At 41.1% G+C, this 19,976-nt stretch overlaps 2 protein-coding genes across 16 annotated transcripts in view; both read right to left on the reverse strand.

Annotated features, from left to right (window-relative positions):
* Positions 1–10,861, reverse strand: part of LOC148644515 (protein MTSS 2-like) — a 73,801-nt gene extending 62,940 nt beyond the window's left edge. For all 14 annotated transcript variants that reach the window (XM_088614121.1, XM_088614115.1, XM_088614113.1 and 11 more), the window contains exon 1: positions 8,644–10,861. In XM_088614121.1, coding sequence (XP_088470247.1) covers positions 8,644–8,712 — 69 coding nt within the window. In that variant the 5' untranslated portion in view covers positions 8,713–10,861. The remainder of the gene's footprint in view (positions 1–8,643) is intronic.
* Positions 10,862–13,351: 2,490 nt separating this feature from the next.
* vac14 (vac14 homolog (S. cerevisiae)) overlaps positions 13,352–19,976 on the reverse strand; it is a 47,703-nt gene continuing 41,078 nt past the window's right edge. For both annotated transcript variants that reach the window (XM_088614123.1, XM_088614122.1), the window contains exons 17-19: positions 19,466–19,545; positions 18,081–18,231; positions 13,352–13,661 (exon numbers count right to left, since the gene is read on the reverse strand). In XM_088614123.1, the coding sequence (XP_088470249.1) occupies positions 13,502–13,661; positions 18,081–18,231; positions 19,466–19,545 (391 nt within the window). In that variant the 3' untranslated portion in view covers positions 13,352–13,501. The remainder of the gene's footprint in view (positions 13,662–18,080; positions 18,232–19,465; positions 19,546–19,976) is intronic.

Genomic DNA, 19,976 nt, shown 5'->3' on the forward strand with positions numbered 1-19,976 from the left:
GAAGAGGCACATCCATCACTAACAACACTTCCCATCCTATTACCAGAGGTGCTCAGCCAATTGTGCGCCACCACTTGGTGAATCCTGGTATTACCCTGAAACCTCTAAGCACAGGATTTCTGAGGATGAGATAACAATTCTTAACCTTAATTAGAAATAACAACTTAATAATCTATTATCAAAAAACCTGTCCATACCTGGTAAGGGTTATGATTACTCAAACTCTCCACGCAGGGTGAGACCTTTACACAGCACACACAGGGAATATGTAAGAGACAGCTATTAAGCTAGGTAAGGTATCTGCAACTCCAAATTGCATCTTATTGCTTTTCTTTAGAAAATGAACATAAAAACTAAACAGATAATGTTGCAAGAATAGAATTAAAAATAATCTGCCTTCAAAATTTCCACATATCCCATTTTTTCTGAGATGATAAACACCTTTGGCATGGCATTGCAGAGTTACAAAAAAAGTAATACCGTGGCTGAGAAGTTTTTTTTTGGCTTTAGAAATTTTATTTGATGAGTTGCGTTTTTTTTACTGTTACTATTCACACACTTCAGCATTCACGTGTATTCTTGAAGCAGGTCAATAAGAGGAAAGATTTGAGAACAACAGAAGAAGGAAAGTCTTGATAATGATGATGAATAATAGTCTTTACACTGTTATAGGGGTCTTGATGACTGACAGTGGTTTTGGAGTGTACCCCTTACAGAACACTTCATTGAATTCCCTTTTTAAATGAGTTCGATCAACACCATTGCAAGACAATAAATACACACGTGGAGCTATGGAGCATATTTTCTGAGCTCTTTCAGTCTAAGCAGTGTTACAGTCAGATGAAATCCTCAATCAACCACAGTTAAAATATCCCTTCAGTAGTTTAAACTTAGAAACGTTATCAGATGTTCTGTAAGAACTGCAAAAACCATGGTATCTTGTGCAATACATTTGGATTTCTAATTATTTTTCTTTGCAAGAATTTGAAAATGTAGGAGTGTGTTTTGTCTCAAGTACAGTTAATAATGAAATACTTTTTTAATAGACTTTAGTAGACAAGCCTGCAGTGATCAATGTTTACTCCAAACTGCATAGTCGTTTAAACAACTGCCAGTTCCTTTCAGGTTTGTCACCACCTGATCAATTATGATCCCAATTGATGTTTAATTCTATCAGTTTCCTCATCTCTAAGCTTGGTTTGATTTGACTTGTTCAGAAAGGGACTGTACCTCCAGTCATTCCCCCAAAAGAATCCATTCTACATACAGTAATCTATGTGCCCTTTCTGATTCCAGGTACAGTAGAGGGTTAAGAACCAGAAGGTGGGCTCGTGGAAAAAATAACAGTTTTATTTTCAATTTGAACAGTTTTCATTTTCAGTTTTAATTATCCAGTAGACTAGGCCTTTGTGATAGAAATTAGTAACTAGCTCAATCAAATGATAATCAAATGCCTCCTCTTGTTTCCATCTACTGACTTATGATATTTTCTTCAATTTTCTGTGCTAACACGTTTCAGAATTCTAGGTCTCCAAGGCAAATCCTCAGTTACTGGAACAGATCTTTAGATTTCCAACCACTTGGCATCAGTCCCGCTTCTCAGCTGCTTTCGGCCAGTTTGCTTGGCACTGTTAGTTATTTTACATATTTCACCGGGAACTTTGTGTTCTGACAGTGCCTATGAACAGTTCACAATCTGGTTTATGACAAACTCCATGATTCAGGCAAATATGACCATTCAACGTCTCAGCAGTACCTCAGATGAACTTGAACTGGAGAGAGAACTCTATGCCTGGCATCAGAATGTTGTGTGTGTGTTTGCCTTCTGGGTCTTCTCAGGAATGTAATTACTGCATTACAGAAGCTTTGGTCATTTTTCTCCCTTCTTCATGCTTTACAAAGTCATGCGAAGAAGAATTCACTTCTTTCCTCTCTGTGCTTACAAAGAGGAAGCCATTTACTCCTAGTAAGGGTTCAGGCAACTCAGGAGCACAGGGAGCAGAGCAGGACCGCACCCAGCAAGGAATGCCACACAAGGACAACCTAGAGACACCAGTTACCACAGCCAGCATGGGAAGAAGCCAGAGGACCTCGTGCCCATGGGGGAAAATGCAATGTCTGCATAGAAGGATTTTTGTTGTCGGCAGCGGTGATGCCACCTTGCTGCCCAAATAAGATGTCATATTTCTTTCTAATTTAAATATTTGCAATCAAGAATCGAATACCTAGTTTTATAGTCCTACAGTATAGATAAAATAGTTGTCTGGTTGTTTTTTTCTGTTTTATGTCTGGATTTGCTTTGGATTTTAAGGCCTTTGGTGGGCTCTTTAGAGGAAACAGAAGTACTGAAACTCCTGAGTAAGTGATCGTGTATCTCCTATCCCTGCATCTCAGCCAAGCCTGTTACACAAGGCTAATTAGCAGCTAACACAACTTTTTATGGAACATCAAAAGAGAAGGCACACACAGCCCTGAGAGGCAGGTTACTGCAGGGTTACAAAAAACACAGCTCTTTAAATCCAAACAGATCCCCACTAATTAATTCATCCTTACGTGATTCAATTAAAGTAATTAAGCAGCCCTCTGTATGGAAGTCCTCTAACTGAAAGGATGAAAGTTTCTGAGAACCCCAGGCTGAAGCACAGATCATGAGGAAAACTCAAAGTCCTTAGGAACAGACTGTTAAAAGCTGCACTTGTAGCTGTGGATTAGCAATGGGGTTGTGCTACGTGTTTTATTTTTTAATTTCTGTATTGGCAATAATTTATGATATATCCATGCGGCTTGGAATTGTTAAGTGTGTGTTTTTTTTCCACATTTCAGCTGACTTGAGAGGCACACCCTCACTGATGGCACCACCACTGAGGCATCCCAGAAGCTGCCTGCATGGGTCATGAGTTGCTGAGAGTAGGGAGAGCCCTGGCTGACTAATCCTACCCTACCCTCGCTGGGGCTCAGCCACTCGTGTGCCATTACTTAAGGGACTCTGGTCACAGGTGACCTGCAGCTCATGGCCTGTTATCATAGAGAGCAGCCTGTGCCAACAAGAGCACATTTACCTGCTGAGTCACCCTGGAGGTCCCCAAGTGCTTAGTACTGTTCCTTCTGCAGGTGAAATCTCATCAGATAGTCACGTTATCAGTATGAGCTTCATAACAGAGTTACACTAGACAACTGGGTGTGATTTAAAATAAAGGGCTGGGGGGGGGGGGGGGATTCCTTAGTGTCATCTTTTCAAAACTCTTGATCTGCATTTCGCAATAGGGAAATACAATGCTTTCGGATTCTAAATAAAAAATATGAACTCACCAGGAAACATGTCTACTATTGTTTTCTTTTACAGTACAATACAGCTGTATTGGTGCAGTATATCAGTATATCCGACTTCAATTAAACATGTCAATTTTGGTTTTCAAAAGCATTCATTGATGTTCTGTGTTGTTGTGGTTGGTTGATGTATGACATATATATTTTTCAACATAATCCCAAAGGAAAGTTTTCTTCAATTATTGGAATATTCCAAACAGAACACTGGTAATTTGTTTTCAATTATATTTGAAAACATTGGTCCTTGCTCCTCAATTTCACTACAATCCACACACTTCTATAACTCCATGCTCAAGCAAAACATTGAAAACAAAGCAAGTCAGTCCTCTAATGTGTATGTGGATATCATACCACAGGCAGGAAAGATACATGCTGGCCTTTAATATGCACATCTTGAGTCGGCCCTTTCTTTTAGTCCTGAGGTTCTCATCTGGTCTCTGTCCAGTCAAAAGCAGAATGCAGTGATTGGTCTTTCCTCCTGCTCCTATGACTAAGCACAGACTGATCCGAGGCAATGATTTGGCAGGCAGCAAAAATAACCTGCTTTGATGATGGTCTTCGGTTTCCTGTGCGTCTTATGTTTGTTAAAACGACGACGGATCTGAATCATCTCTTACTATACAATTGAATACAAGCCTGAAGCCACAGAAAATGACTAGCATGTAGCAATTTCCACTCATTCTGCAGCATGCCTCAGCTGGCTCTCTTTCCTACTTGTCTTTATATAACTCAGATCAGACTTGTGTCGGAGCAGGGCATGTACACGTAGCATGCACAGGTCTCTGTGCCCCTGCAGGGATTTGTCCTAGGTTGGCCGAGGGCTCCAAGCAAGCACAGCACCACTCCCTTGACAGCAGAGAACTCCACAGCATCAAAAGACCATGTCCTCTGCCTCATTCTACTGTACATCGAGTTCTACACTGTCTATATTTCAGAAGGGAGTGACATCACTTTGGGAACTGGCTCAGTGCTTCCCCCTTACAAACACCCACTACCCCCTTCAGAAACTCACATTTTAGCTCCACATTCTGGCCCCCCTGAAAGTAGCTTTATTAATTGAATCTGCTACTCACATGTCACATCTCGTCCAGCATTTCCGGTTCAAAGAGCCCCAGATTAAATGGCACAGGGGGCCGCACCCCACTGAAAGGTTATTGTGTAGTGTTTGGGGTCAAAATCAGACTTTGTTGTTTACAGAACGACAAGAAAGAAACCAGCTCTTGCTAGATTTATTTCTCGATCATGTGAGGTCGTTTTGTTCCACCAGTTAGAAATAATATGCAAACACCTGAGGGCAATCAATATTTATTTCTGCTGTATCAAAATATCCAGCATAAGAAGGCAAATGTCCACATTAATGGATGGATTCAATTAATGAGAACTATGTTAAGCTTGTGGCACCGACTTTTAATTCTATTAGGAATGTAATAATCTTAATGTTAACAGGAGGGCTAGCTAAGGCTGAATAAGCAGTAATGTAATATCTGAAACATCGCATCATTTTATCAAGGTTTAATAACCCTTTTCTCAATATAGGAGGAAAGACGGACCATAAAAACTATTCACAGTCATTGCCAGTTCAAGCTGGTTTAGGGGCAGTCGGTCTTCTGATGTGAAAGGAGGTGGCCATTGGGCTTGACCATCTAGTTACTGGATTCATTGTGTTCAGTAGGTTTCCTGTGGTGGCTGTGCAGTGGATCTGTGCTCTGAACTACTATAAAACCCAACCCTGTAGAGTCAAAGCACTTACACTATATACAGTATTAACAGCCGACTGCATCTCTGCAATGCCTTCATTGACAACCAAAAACCATATCTACCAACTATTAATAAATCTAAATGATTTATAGTGATTTATAAGAGGGAACTGCAACTTACTGATTTTTTTTTATGTGACAATTGTCTTAAGCAATTAATTGACCTTTAGATCCCTAAAGTTTCCAGATAATGAAGTTGACAGCTTGACTTCAAACCAAATAAATATCCCCTGGCAAGTATCCAGAGGGCCCCAGTTTAAGGTTTTAAATGAGTCCATCACTTCTTAATGAGTCCAGTCAGTAGCTGAGAAGACCAGTGCTTTTTCTGAAGAAGGAAGGCTCAACTTTGTACTTGGATTGCAATCCGTAAAACAGAAACATGTGGAAAGACACCCTGATCTGTTTCTTTGTCCCTTATCCAAACACAGTAGTCCAAAGATGCAGACAAGTGCTATTGTTTGTGCACTTGAAGCTGAGCATAAGGAGAGTGATTGAGGCAAGAGTCCTTCTGACACTGCAACCCATGTCCTGAATCTTAAGTGATCCCAAGTATACTTATTCTACTTTCTAACTGGCATTCTGGAGCCATGAACGTACAGCAGCAGAAATGCAAAATTAAGAGGCATGGACAGAAACCTTTGACATGTTCCACTTTTCTCTCATGTCTTGTGCTCTGGACCTCAGTATTCTGTAGCATTCGCAATATGCTACAAAGCTGTCCCTGCTTTGGTCAAGTCAACTACTGTACATGCTACACTATGCAACACACGCACACTAGAAAAGGATTGACTCAAGGGTTCCTCTGCATTATGGTTTCATCCGTTTCAGGAGTCGCAAGCTGTGGGCTTTCATAGCAATAGGTTTACAGAAACAAAATAGCAAATACATCCCTTTAACAAAATTCCACGTTCCTGCCTGCGCACATTTATTCAACAAATGTACAAAGGAAGAAACACAAACCTGTTCAGCAGCTGGTACAATAAAATCGAAAATGGATTAAAAACTGCTGTTCAATGTGGGTCCTATCTGCCTTGCCCAGCTCGTCGCAGTGTGACAGCTCCTCCCTGGAGCCCTGACAGTGCAGCGATGTTCCAGGAGAAGAGGGGCGGACCCTCCGAGGATAAACAAGGGAGATTCGCGAGCGACTCAGTGGAGTAAAGACAAGACCGACAGTCTCGTCTGCACTTCAGCCCCTCCCCCTGTTCAACACGGAGGCAGAGGAGCGGACCGTGGGCCCCATCTTCCTCAAATCCGATCACCCCCTAACGCATCCAGCATAACACCATTCCAACACATCGGAATGTGCCAGTCTTGAGATGCTGCCCAAAGGGAATGAGTCTGCAGCCACACAAAAGCCCTGCTCTTGGAAAACTGGGGAGTGAGACCATATCGACTTCTACATAAGCAGCACAAATTGGAGATTGACCATGCAGGCCAATGAAGAAGCCCACCATTTAACTCCTTCTTTAACTTTGTTTACAGTACTATACCAGTCAAACACGGCAACAAGAGAGAAAACCAATTCCTTCCTTATGCCCGATATGCTTTAGGTGCACACAGAACACCTTTTTAACCACAGTAGTCCAGAAGTCCAAGCATGAGTGCTTTTTTTGAGAAATATCATAGAGACATACCACAGCTGTCCACCCTAGAAGACAGTTCTAAGTTCCCTTGGCACTTTACCCAGAGTTACCCCCAGAGAAACACAGGGCTGTAGAGCAACACCATTCCATCTGGTATCAGACTCACTACCTAGCAGGTTCCTTGCAGACAGTCTCCAAAAACAGCCTTTTCTTACAGAACAGCCTGGTTATACATCTATTCTGCATTCTGTATGTTTTAGTTGACCTGTTAAAATACTGCTAATAATAATTCATGAGTTCTTCAAGGTATTCACATGTACTGTACATGCAGCATGGTTACTTGTAAGAGCTACATCAAGGTCTTCTGACTCTGTACAGTGCCCAGATGGGTGTTGCCCTGGTATCAACAGCTCTGGACTAGCTCAGGAAACACACATTTGCAATATTCTTAATACATTTTATTTAATAAAAATACAGGCAATGCTAATTAAACCAACAAAATTGTACTTGGCTTATGAGATACTGAGATTTTACATTGAGTCTGATCTGTTGGGTTCTTTTGCCTTTTAATATTTTGCATCCTTCCAACCAAATGAAATATTCTTTAACAATGGGTATTTAATTACAAATGAGTGATAGCTAAAACCACCCCAGAAGCAAGACTCGGAACAGGGCCACCCCACAGCTGATGTGTATGAAACCTACATCAGCAGCATCGACACAAATACACAAATTTTAAAAATCAAATTGCATGTTTACTCAAGAACTACTCTGTCCCCAGAAGTGTACAGTTGTTGCTGTGGTAACTATATGACCTATATTTCCGTGGTGTCTTAGTAATGTAATGTCATGGGGACAAATGCAAAGGGGGGGTGCGTATTAAAATATGAATGAGAAACAGGAGGTAGCGTCATTACAGGGAGAAATTAAACAAAGATAACAATATTTGACTGTAAACAAATCATATTCAACACTGAAGAAATAAATAGCAGTCAAATGTTGCCTTGTCCAGCAGAAATCTATCCGAGCTGCAAATATCACCAGTAATACACTGGGTTACACACGTTAAACCAATTCAGAACAAAGATGTATGAAAACAATCAGGAGATCCCTGCATAGATCAGGAAATTCTGAGTGAAGTACGTTGTTAAAAGATACAAGAACAACGTCCACCCTGAATTTGAGCCCACGACCCTGCTATCCAAAGGCTGAAGCTCCTGACCACCGGTTAGGGCTGCTGCTTGAATAGTTACATTATTGCTATTGTCGTGTATTAAATACGAGTAGGTTACATTACAGGTTAAGGGCGGTGTATTAAATACGAGTTAGTTGCATTACAGGTTAAGGGCGAGTGGGACGAGTGGATGGCGAGGACGTTGACCATAACTCAGTTCTCGTCTCTCTGTATTCGTTCCTGCACGCTTGTTTGCTGTGTCATTCTGATATTGTATCCATACTGACCATGACAGACAGACGGACACTGCCGGCCGCTGGTAACCGCTGGCCGGACATTCAACCCGTTTTGCAACACTTTTCGCTGGCTTCTTCAAATTCCTCTTGGCAGGAGATCGATTTTTCAAAAGAGGGCTATTTTTTTCTCGGCACATAGAAAATAACAGGAGAGAAATAGAACACTTGACCGTCCTCCGCTTACATATTTACTGGAAATAACTGGTTATCGTTTTCTGTAGCCTTATTTTATCTATAGGTGTGTGTGTGTTCGTGTGTGTATCCATATAATGGACAAGCAGTTATTTTGTTATCAGGTAACCAAAACGAACGGTTCTAAGCTTCTACTGTCAGAAAAATTAAATCTCCTCTCAACAGATGCTACAAATGGTTTATACAAACATCGCAGTCTGAAACATATTAAATACCCCTGCATAAACAAAACTGATTTGTCATACAGAAAAAAAGGTTTATTTGCATGCAAACCGCCAAGCTTTTAATAAATGAGATGCAATTATAAATCATACCTTCATATCATTGACGATAGCCTGAAAAAGCCCACCCAGAGCTCCACACTCCTTTTCCACCGTCTCCATATTAACACATCCACCGCTCACAAATTGCTCAATGATAAGGATTCGAATGAAATGCTCCTCCAAGAATAATCTCCCAGGCACAAACGATAACCCAGCTTTTTTTCTCTCTCCAGTATCACGTATGTGCAAAAAAATATTTTAAAACACAGTCAAGACGGCAGTCCCAGATGGTTAGATGGTTCGCTAGTCTGTGCCCGTTTGAGATTAGCGAGTGATGGTGAGGAGAAGAGAGATTTTTATTTCTCTCTTCCCAGCTCCCGGTTTACTCCCCGCGACAGGAGACAAAAACCGCAGACGTCTCGACGACGGGCATTTTTACCTCTCCTGCCTGATTGCAATGTAAAATCACGGTTTGGGGGAAAAAAAAGGGGGGTTGTAATGCTGAGACGTGTACCCAAACGTGAAATGGTCACTCACTGGAACACCGGTGCGCACTGCGCTGCCAGTGATCGCGGTTCGGGCAGTCGGCTAGGAGCTGTACAGCGAGCGGACTGTAATCCGATCCATGGGAATCGGCGAGGGCCGGTCAGCTTTCTTGTCACATGGCGAAGAGAGGGAGGGACACCCCATCACACACACAACAGACAGCCTGGGCTTCAAGCGCGATAGAAGGGGGGAAACGTCAAAGAGATTTACTGCTTTACAATGAGACGGTGTGGGGGGGGGGGTGGACGATGCCTGCGTTTCTGCATGCGCCCGTGCGAGTGAAACATGGGAAGCCACCGGGGGAAGGAGCTTGTGGGAGTTTTTTGTTATGCGAGACCGAAAAACGGTTTTAAAATGTTAATTCGTGAGATCAAGCAGCATGTTGGATATTCCAAAACTTAAACTATCATTAGTGTTAGATATGATTTCAAAATCATTAGTAGGGTATAAGGAGCAGAAGGGTCTGTTCTTAGTATTCTACAAATCTGCCACTGTTCAGCTATAAACGGTTTTGCTCAAATTGTACTTCAAAATGTAAGGTGTTTTATTATTGCCGCTCCATGGGGAATATAATAAACCCTAATACAGTATGAGGATTGGAGTTTTTTATTTTCCTATATCACTAATTTTCCGAATTTACCATGCGTAAATTATCAAATCACTGATGACATAACATTTTTTTAAAAACGTTCACCGGACTCCACTCCGCATCTTAATGAAATTGGACATGTGAATTGACATATTTCAGTCAACTTCGGATTTAAATAATGCTTCTCTTCATCATACCTTCAGATGTTTACTAACACCACGAACGTTTCTGGGATCACACTGTAGTGTGCATTTCACACATGTATGCAATAGACTGTGATCGTGAAATTGAGAGTCCGTGACCACCTGTGGGATTTCGTTTTCCGGATTAGGGAGTGAGGAAATTTCAGTATTTCCACAAGAGCACATACCCTTGAAAGAAAAGGATTTTTTTCGTTTCCGGGGACTTCTCATTGAAAGCGCAGTGGGTTACTTAAATAATAAAGACTAAAGGAATGATTTCTCATCCGCCGCATGAACGGAAAAGCCCTGTTACAGCATTACTCCATTGTGCATGTAAATGTATAAATATAGTGTACCTGGTTATGTAAATAGTGTTAGTAAACTAGTCAAGGTACATGTGCCCAATATCATCTCTGAGAATTACCGGAGATTACCCTCCGTTTCACCTATTAATGTCGAACCAGATCATAATCCCAGCAATTCCTAGATAAACGGTTCAGTATACTACTGAATAATTGGTGAAAACACCTCTGATGTTTCACCTGGTTTCATTTCAGAACCTAGGTGTTTAATCTCCGGAATATTTTCCGGGTGAATCTCAATAATAATAATGTATAATTTCCCATAAATTAACTACTCTTTTTATCTATACATTCATAGACGTTCAACCATTGTGGGAAAAAACAACTTTTGCAGTCATTTCAACTACTTTACAATAGCTTATATTAATTGATTTTTGATTCATTGTGCTGTATAACCTTGTCGGTATTGTCGCTGTATATAATTGTGAAAGCTCTGACAACTTGTTTTGAAGGCCGTTAGGAGAAAAATAAATAAAATCGAATTAGAATATATACAGAGCCGTCATAAATCTACAATATTGAAAACCAGGGCTAGAACCACAACGAAAACATATCCAATCATATTCTGGAGGATTGCTCCTCAGTATTATGAACTCTACTCCATTTCTCTTTGCCAGCGGTCACTTGGCATTCCATTAGCGCACTGAAACACTATTTTCTCCTATCCGAGTGTTGTAAGCATGGTCAATTTATGTCTGGTTCAGAAAAAAATACATACTGCAGTAGTATCTATCATTTCTGCTGTACATTGGGGGAACAGATCAGCTTTTATTTCATACAATTGTGTAAGATGGAAACCAGGCAAGACCTGACCATGAATGGGTTTAACCTTGACTAGGTCTGACTGTCTCAAGTATATAATTACCTACTTCTGCTGGTGAGTTATTAAAATAAAACAAAAATCTATTACAGGCTGCCTATTCTGTCTTCCATCGGGTGTATTTCAGTGGTGTCCTATTTCATTCTGAAGAGACTTAAGCAGGCCAGATCCTCAGAGAGGTCAAATCTCTTGTCCAAAAATGTCCTGTTCCCATTCACAGAAACTGTTAAGAAAATAATGACTGAACTTGTCAGTACCAGGTATCTACACAAACGGTTAGGTCTTACTGTTGGGTATTTTACAGTTTTACATAACAGAAAAAATTATCAACTCTAAAGGACACATTTCTATTGCTTCTGTGTTCTTCCAGATATTAAAATTTTAAAATCATTAATCCAATCATCCAGCCATTTTGTTATTGCTTCTTCCCACCCAGGGTTGTGGGGGAGCTGGAGCTTATCCTGGCACGCTATGGGCAAAGGGCAGGACACTCCTTGGGTGGGATGCCAGTCCATCACTGGGCAGACAGACACAAACACAGACGCACACACCCACACCAGGGCTGATTTTACAAAAGCCAAATAACCTACGAATGTGTTTTTGGACTGTGGAAGGAACCTGACGCACCCAGAGTGAACACAGAGAGAACATGCAAACTCCACACAGACAGCACCCCAGCTCCGGAAATGTACCTGTAGCAATGGTAACCACTGCACCACCATGCTCCTTAAAATTAATTTGAATCATATGCTATAAAAGTGTAACGGAAGCAAAACGGTATGAAAGCAGATAATGACATTTTAAATAGCTTGCCACTGAATCACTCATGCCGACGGAGAAGTCAAAGAGCCTTAGTCAGTGTGACAGGACGAAAACGCAGGCCCTGCTCTCCCCAGGAGAGGTTTAAGCAGGTCTGAATTCTTTCTACAGAGCTGTTGCAGTTTCAGCCTCACGGGCAGCTGCCATGAAAAGGTCCTGCCGGTTCACGGATTTCTACTCCAGCCCTTGGTGAAGCTGGCAGGCCTCTCTCCTAGCCTTTTTCCTGAAGCCCTTTCCCAACTCTCACCTCCTGCTCTTCTGCTAAGATAGAGATGACTACGCAGGGAAGGGAGGGGCTGGAGCAGATGGGAACTCACACATCGAATGACTGGCTTCATGCAAGTGCTAATCTTTACCACATCTCGCCACAGGAAGCCTATAAACCAGAATGAAACGAGCAACTTAGAATGCTGGATGGCATTAGAACCATACTGGAATACGCACTAAAAACCCACTAACACTAGATCACAATCATCCCCCCTGACTTTATTTTTGTTCTATAGTAGGGATACAATTTTTAAAAAGCCTTCAAAGAAGGAAACGGGGGGGAAAAAAGCGGTCTCGATAAAGTGGTAACGCCAGGGTCACTTTTTATTTCAAGCTGCTCTCTTCGGCAGAGGGAGGTCTCTTTCACAAGGCGATCAGGCTGTTCTGAGGCGGCACGCTGGAGAAATGGTTTCCGGGACGGAAAAGGTGAGGAAAGGGAACAAAAGGAGAAGGAAAGCACAAAAGTAGAGCAAAGGAAGAGAGAGAGAGAGAGAGAGAGAGGCATGGAGGTGGGAGAAGAGTGAGAAGACATAAGGAGGTACAGTACTGTTCCAGCAGCGAGCTTCTGTGGTACAACTTGAATTTGCAGAGCGACAGTCCTTGCCACGTTCCTGTGAACCGAAGCGGCAAAGACTGTTACGCTACTGGAATATTTATAAAAGGAAATTGCTCCTTTTTCTCATTTTACCCGTGGGGATCTGAATGTGAGAAGTCTCTTTCAGCTACGCCATGTCCTGATTATGTTTTTGTTACAAGTGAGCATGAAACAATGCACGCTTGATTGTAAGAAGACTCTGACAACCCAATGGCTTATCAGAAAGATAACAGGCTGTGTAAGATAAGTTACACAATTCAATAGCAGAACTCCCATCTCCAAAATGTAAGCTTTGCCAATCTTTTTTCTTTCCATTGAGGAGCAAGAGAAGCTCGGCCGGAGAATGGATCAAGCTGATCCCCGATTAGCACATGATTTGACACCATCTGAAAGCAGAGTGCGGCGCAAAACCCCAACGCTGAAGAGTATATGCTGCACTCTGAAGTTTGCACACACCCCAGTGTCACCTCTGCGGAACTACAACTTCACTACAAGCACTAAAAACAAACATCTAGTATAAAAAAGACTTTACTTTCTTCATACCTATTGTTATATTTTAAAATAAGATAAATGATTAGGTTTTGGTCCAAAAAAAAAGTGTCCAGTTTATTCAGCCAGTCTTAAGATCCTGAGCACAGCCCAGTCTCGTCCCCTCCAGCTGTGATGCCCCTTGGGATGGATGGGGGGCGTGGCGATGTTGTTGTTGGCGCAACCTCTTTTCTCTTCCCATCACAGCACCAGCTTCCTGTCCGGCTGCTCTGCTCGCACAGCCCTCTGATGGCGAACCTCCAGGTGTTTGCTCTGGACTCTGTCGAAGTGCTCCAGCAGCTCTCCGTAGTCAACATGACATGGGGCAGGTCTCACTGAACCAGAAGGTCTTGTCTGGGGCCTGAAAAAAAGGGATTTATATCCTGAGAAGAAGTTTTATTTGTTTAGGCAAAACTAAAGTGCATTTGCCCAAAACGTAATTGATTTTCAATAACTCAAACCTAATGTGTACTTATAGAAAATATTTTTTCGTCACTGTTAGGCCCTTATGTTAATTTGACAGATATGATTCCTGAGACAAATGCAAAGAGCAGAAAGAGGTTTCCACTGTTCTGAGGATATTACTTTGGATTATAACAAATCAAACCTGATTCATTAAAGAACTCAATATTATTTCTTTATCTGCAACTGTGTGTCACTGCATTCACCTAGTTCAACCCAAATGACTACCTAAAGCCTTTACCTTCTAAATTCCATTCTTCGTATGGATATGATTTTCTGTTTTATTTTCCTTGATAAACTAAAATATTCATAAGATGCACACCATACAGTATGTGCATCTTAAATCAGAGTTCATTTTTGAAACAATTATGAACATCTCTTAATAGTACAGTATCCCTCAAGCAGTGACAAATGTCTTAAACGCAAAGCAAATTAGTGCTGTAGGAGATAAATTCAGAGCTGCATTGGAATGCTTCGCTAGATGCCAGGTTGCTCTTGTCTCGTTCATTATGATCCTCTTGTTATTGGCCTCATGCAGGAGACTGATGTTATGAGAAGACGCTGAGCTGCAGATTACAAACTTAGCCAGGCTACCCGAGCAGCCTGCTTACAGCCCTCTGTCCAGTGACCCTGAGGAACAAGGGGGCAGGTAATAACTGCTGTTTAGGGTCCATGAACTGCTTTACCATCTCTAGGGAACCCTTTTAATTTAATTCAGCCCTACAGACGTCTTCCCTGGTTAATGAGCTTACTTCTCTCTCAGTGTGGATCAGGCTGGCTAAGTCAGCATAAATCAAACCCTGTGTCCCAAGACAATAGCATGACTAACACCAACACCTCTGCTAGACGTCATGATGCACATTTTGCAGGACAGTCCCAAACAGGCATACAGAACAAGCATGGTTTTCTACAGTTGTATCACAGCTGCAATGATTACAGTCCCAGTAGTGGTAAACAGACTTTAGAATTAACTATATCTAAATGGGGTTGGTATTAGGTTAAAAAGAACTGCTTTTTTAAACTTAGTTCAGCTTTCAAAGGAAGTAAAAGAAATGTGTCAAACGCCACAAGTTCAGTATAATCACAAAGTTTTGGAAATTATTTATATATTATTTCTAGTGTAGTAAAATGGATGGCTTTTCTATAACCAACTGAAAAGGGAGTTTAATCACTTCAAGGATTCAAGCTTGATCAAAAAGCTTGTCAAAAGCAGCATGATTCTTTATTTCTAATATGTAAAACAAATTAGAGTTAAATTATAATTTATAAACTGAAAAGGCTAAGAATTAGAACTGAAAATGAAATCAGTGTAAATGTTCACTTCCTGCAGATGATAAAAACCCATTTATATTGTAAAAAGAGTTCAGAGAGGATGAATCAATCCCAGCTTCAATATCTCCTCTAACTAGGTCAGAATTGATGTCATGCTATGATGATCTCAGTGTGGCATACTCCAGATGAGACCTACAAACCAAAGAGTTCACATGACATGAATGGAGGCGATTCAAAAAGAAGAGAAAAGGATTATAAACATAGATTTAGCATATTTAACTTAATGGTTAATGGAGAATAAAATATAAGAGTAAAAAAATAATTGAGCTGATAAAAATGTCATGAACACTTAGCTGCGGTCCTTCCTTAAGAATGATTTCTCCTAATCTCAAGCCGATGAACATTACTGACAACAAAAGCCACTATCATATGTGTGGTACTATTTAAACTCTCCATCTGTCACTCAAATCCAGATTTTCAGGAAATTCTAAATCAGAACAGCTAATGTTTCTACAGGTTCTGAGCCTTAAAATTGGAGACAAAGTCTGGGGTTACTTCTGCACCAAGATCAAGTGTCAGTGGTGTTGCCTCACACATCAGGATTACTGATGTGTATTGTTACCTGACCCATGCTCTCTGGAGGACATACGGTGGCACAAAGACTGCCATTCCCTCAGCTTTTACAGCACTCATTTTGTAAGCAGCCTTTATTTTTTCTATTCACAATAAAACAAGAGCAAAACTAAAAAAAGGGGGAGAATTGGTGAAGTGTGCCAGATATAATATAATGCCACAATTGTTATGCTCATTCCAGGACGCTTTTCATGGCCTGAGGATACTAGATAGGTTGGAAAGATGATAGGATTTTAATAAACAGTTTAAGATCAATATCAAGTGATGTTCCCATGTGCGAACGTCAGAAGGCACACAACTAACACAATGTGTTAAACAAAGTGTAAATAACATCATTTGGCCAAGAGGCATTCGTTTTGGCATTTTGGTGTTAACTTGTGAATGAAGTTAACTGGGTACACACTGAGTGGAAATGTACAACGCACTGACAAAATGAAAAGGTGATGCTCATATTTCTAGAATGGCTTTTGCATCACATTGAAGATGTGGCCTTTGCAGAGGTTCACAAAATAATCTGCTCTTCATCAATGTCACCTTTTCCTAAAGGTCCGACCTTCCCAAGAAAAATGTCAACTTCAACACTGCTTCGTCAAGCTCACCCAACTCTCACACTACCCTGCCAACCCCCCCCGAACCATTTTTACATTTCCTAAACAAATTTTTATACATGCTTGATTAACTCATATGGTAAATGGTGGTAAATGCCTAGACAGTGGTCACTGACTGTTTTCACACCATACTGTATGAACCTACAATATGCAATGCAGAAAGTTGTTGTGATTCCCCAAATGTATTGGCATAGCACAAACACAATTATCAAGAAAAAATAACCACGGAAAAAATAGTCTCTGATGTCCTGCTCACAGTTTCTGTGCCTGCTTTATTCAGCAAAGCAAAAGTGATTTGGATAATGAACTTGAATTGCCTAGTCTCAAAGTCTTTTACTACTCTAAAGGACACTGCACTGAAACAAATCATTTATCCCAAACACGCAAGACAGTGAGGCTTGCTCTAGGATAAACAGTTTCGTCAGCTCCATAAAGCTGGATACTAAACTAACACATTCTTGGTAAGTTTTGTAATAAGACAGGGTTGAATTCATTTAATTTCCAGCTGATACTTTACAAGGATCACCTCATTTTTTACCATTTTTTTGTTTACTTTTTAGGAGCACAAATGAACAATATAATAGAACAATGTATTTAAAAAAATGAACCCATTTTCACCCAAGTTCTCCCCAAATCCTCCCCAGATGATAATCCATCCCCTCCCCCTCTCCAACAACAAATCTTCCCCTTTCAACAGAGCAAAGTTCCCCTAGGGGAACTGAATCATCCTTCTAAAAATATTCACAAGTGGCTTGGAGAAGAAATTGGTTTTGTTTTCTCTAAACTTCCTAAAGAAAAAAAAAAACCCAAATCCAAATGTAAAAATAAGGAATTGAACATTACAGTTGCAAATGTACTAAAACTTCCAGTGCTTAAAATGACACGCATTTTAATACATAACCGGTGTTACACGTTCATGTCATTTTAACTCAAGTGATCAAGTTTTTTTCTCCTGCTTTGCATGAGGACCTGAGCTGACTTGGTTATGGGTATGTTAGCCTGGTGACCAGATACAGGTATTTGTCATTCTCAAACGCATGGATAAAGTTCTCTTCAGAATAAACAGTGAAATATGGAACCAGAGAACATTGCAGACAACATGGAAGTACATTTAAAAATGAGAACAGGAGGCAGTTCTATACCCAAAGCATTGTGGGACTATGGAGCAAGCTATCCAGCCATACTGGTGAAGCCGATACTCTAGCTTCCATGAAGAAACAACTGGGAGAGATCCTCAGATCGATTAGCTACTTAAGCTAAATTGACTTAATGGCCTCTCTTTTGTCCATTTTTACATTCTTATGTAGCTAAGGTAAAAACAAACAAATACACATTAGTGATAATCACAAATAAGCCAGCTTGGGCTTGAACCCAACAGACTGCCACCTTTCAGCTCTGGAACATTACTCTGCTCTGACCCTCTGACCCCAACCACTGAGCTTGGAAGGATTAGTCCTACGAACTGCAAAGGATCTTGATAAATCCATAACGCACAGGAGACTGAAGCTTGTGCCACTCTTATAAGCCATGTTGGGTCACATTGCCTTTTGTGATCTTCTCTAACTCCAAAAAAGCAGTGTGAAAGCACAGTCTTACAGAACAGCAGGTTGCAGGAGAAAGATGATCTTTGAGCTTTAGGCAAACAGGAAAAAAAAATAAAACAGCCAAGGAATGTCTTTTTTTTTTTTAAGTTAATGAGACATTTACACAAGTTTATATTGTGACTCATAGAAGCGAGTTGATGTTTGGCACAAGAACTCATTTACAGATGGAGATGGAGGTAGTTCTGGGTACAGAAAACTTACGCAGCTTGCATGAGCTCTGGGTTGGGTACACAGCGCAGACGGTGGGATAGCAGCTGGAACGCATGGCTCTGTGGCAGGAGCATGAGGAGGCCATACAGAGCCTTGATCAGGTAGGGGTTGTTCTCCACATCCAGGAGCTGCAGCCGCAGGTCTAAAGAGTGCCAGAAAGTTAGAGGCGGAGCAAAGCGCATCTTAAAAACAAACATCTGCTCAACAAAGCCAATTTTATTTTTTGAAAGTAGTGAAAAATAAAACAAAATCTGTGCTATATTTGGAGTTATACTTAGAGAGAGAATAGAAATCTAAAACTGTAAAGAAGGCAAGATCTTATCTGGTCTGAAACACCCAACACACTCCCCTTCCACCTATACAACAGCCTACAGGAAAAGGCTCCACAATGAGCTGGGTACTGGAGAAGACGTGCCCTGCAATGGAGACCATACTTCTGACCATTCTGAGCTGCCTAAGCTTCCCTATCAAGTTCAGCCTCCATTTTGAAGGGTGAGCAAAAAAGATTCATGGCCATTTTCACCTCAGAAAATGACATCTTCAATATGGCGGGTACAAAAATGATTGCTGCTCTTCCCAATGAATTTTCATGACTGGACACACCAGTGCCCGAATAAAGTGACGACGAAACTTTCTTCACTTTTCATTTCCTTTCTCCCTGCAGCCACATTGTCATCTTTCCCATCAGTTTTCGTCTAAAAACCGCTACCATTCTGCACATCCAAACACATGCATAATTCTGTCTCATGTACAGTAAATAGCAAATATGACTGTTCCTATTCCCTTGTGCTGCCCCTTTGTGTACAGTATATTATTCCATATCCTGTCTGGTTTTTGTCCTGCTTCTTTCTGTTAACGGTCTCTTTCAAAGTGACAAACAGTGAGATGACCAGAGCAGTATTGGTGGGGATGTATGGGATTGGAAGGGGTTGCGATATTGCCGTGCCAGTTTTCACCCGTCCCTACCCCCTCCTTCCGCCGTTATCCATCTTCCTGCCCACACAGCTGAATGTAGGTCTGTGCTTGCCTACAGCCATCAGCAATCAGTTCTGCCCCAGTTACTGATACGGCATTGGCAGGATAACAACCAAATGCGCACGCACACAGGCCAACAGAAACACAGACCCACATTCAACATCACTGCAGACCAAAGAGAAGATGTCTGCTAAAGAAAAAACAGACCTTAAGATATACGATGTGGTTATCTATGCTTTAAAAGTCATGGAAGCATAATATGAATTAAAGTTTGTGGACGGGCGATGAACAGGAGAGCATGCGGGACCAATGCTGAGTGGGGTGAGATCCCCAGACAGTATGCGATGAAAGTGGAGTGGGTTGGGCAGGTGTTACATATGGCGAGGTGTGCCGAGACTCACATGTAAAGATGGGGCTCTCGATGAGCTGCACCAGTTTGTCCACTTCCATCAGGAAGTCCACTGTCACTTCCAGGTCTCCGCTGATTGTTGATGTCAAGGAGAAAGCTTTGTCACACTACAGAATAGAGTATCACACTGAACAGATTTAAAGAAATGATGTATGAAATGATATAAGAAGGATTACCTGTAATGCTTGGTTTTTCTCACTTATACCCTTTATCTAACACAGAAAAGTCCTAAAACTAGCTGGCCTTTTTTGTCTCCAGCAGAACCTCCGTTAACTTGGTTCACCACACTTCAGGAAGCAAGAAGTGATTAAGCACGTTTGGAATTCCAATTTGGGCCGACCTACAATGCTTTTGCAAAAAAGGCTTCATTAAAAACAAAAGAAATTAATAAGAATGTTCAGGAGACTTACTGGGCTCTGGAAAAAAAAAGTTTAAAACACTGCTGACATTTAACATTCCAGACATCTACCATGAGCCCTACAGTAAACTGAAGCATCCTCATT

The sequence above is a fragment of the Lepisosteus platostomus genome, chromosome 20 (assembly GCF_059453375.1).
Source record: "Lepisosteus platostomus isolate fLepPlt1 chromosome 20, fLepPlt1.hap1, whole genome shotgun sequence".
NCBI classification, from domain to species: Eukaryota; Metazoa; Chordata; class Actinopteri; order Semionotiformes; family Lepisosteidae; genus Lepisosteus; species Lepisosteus platostomus.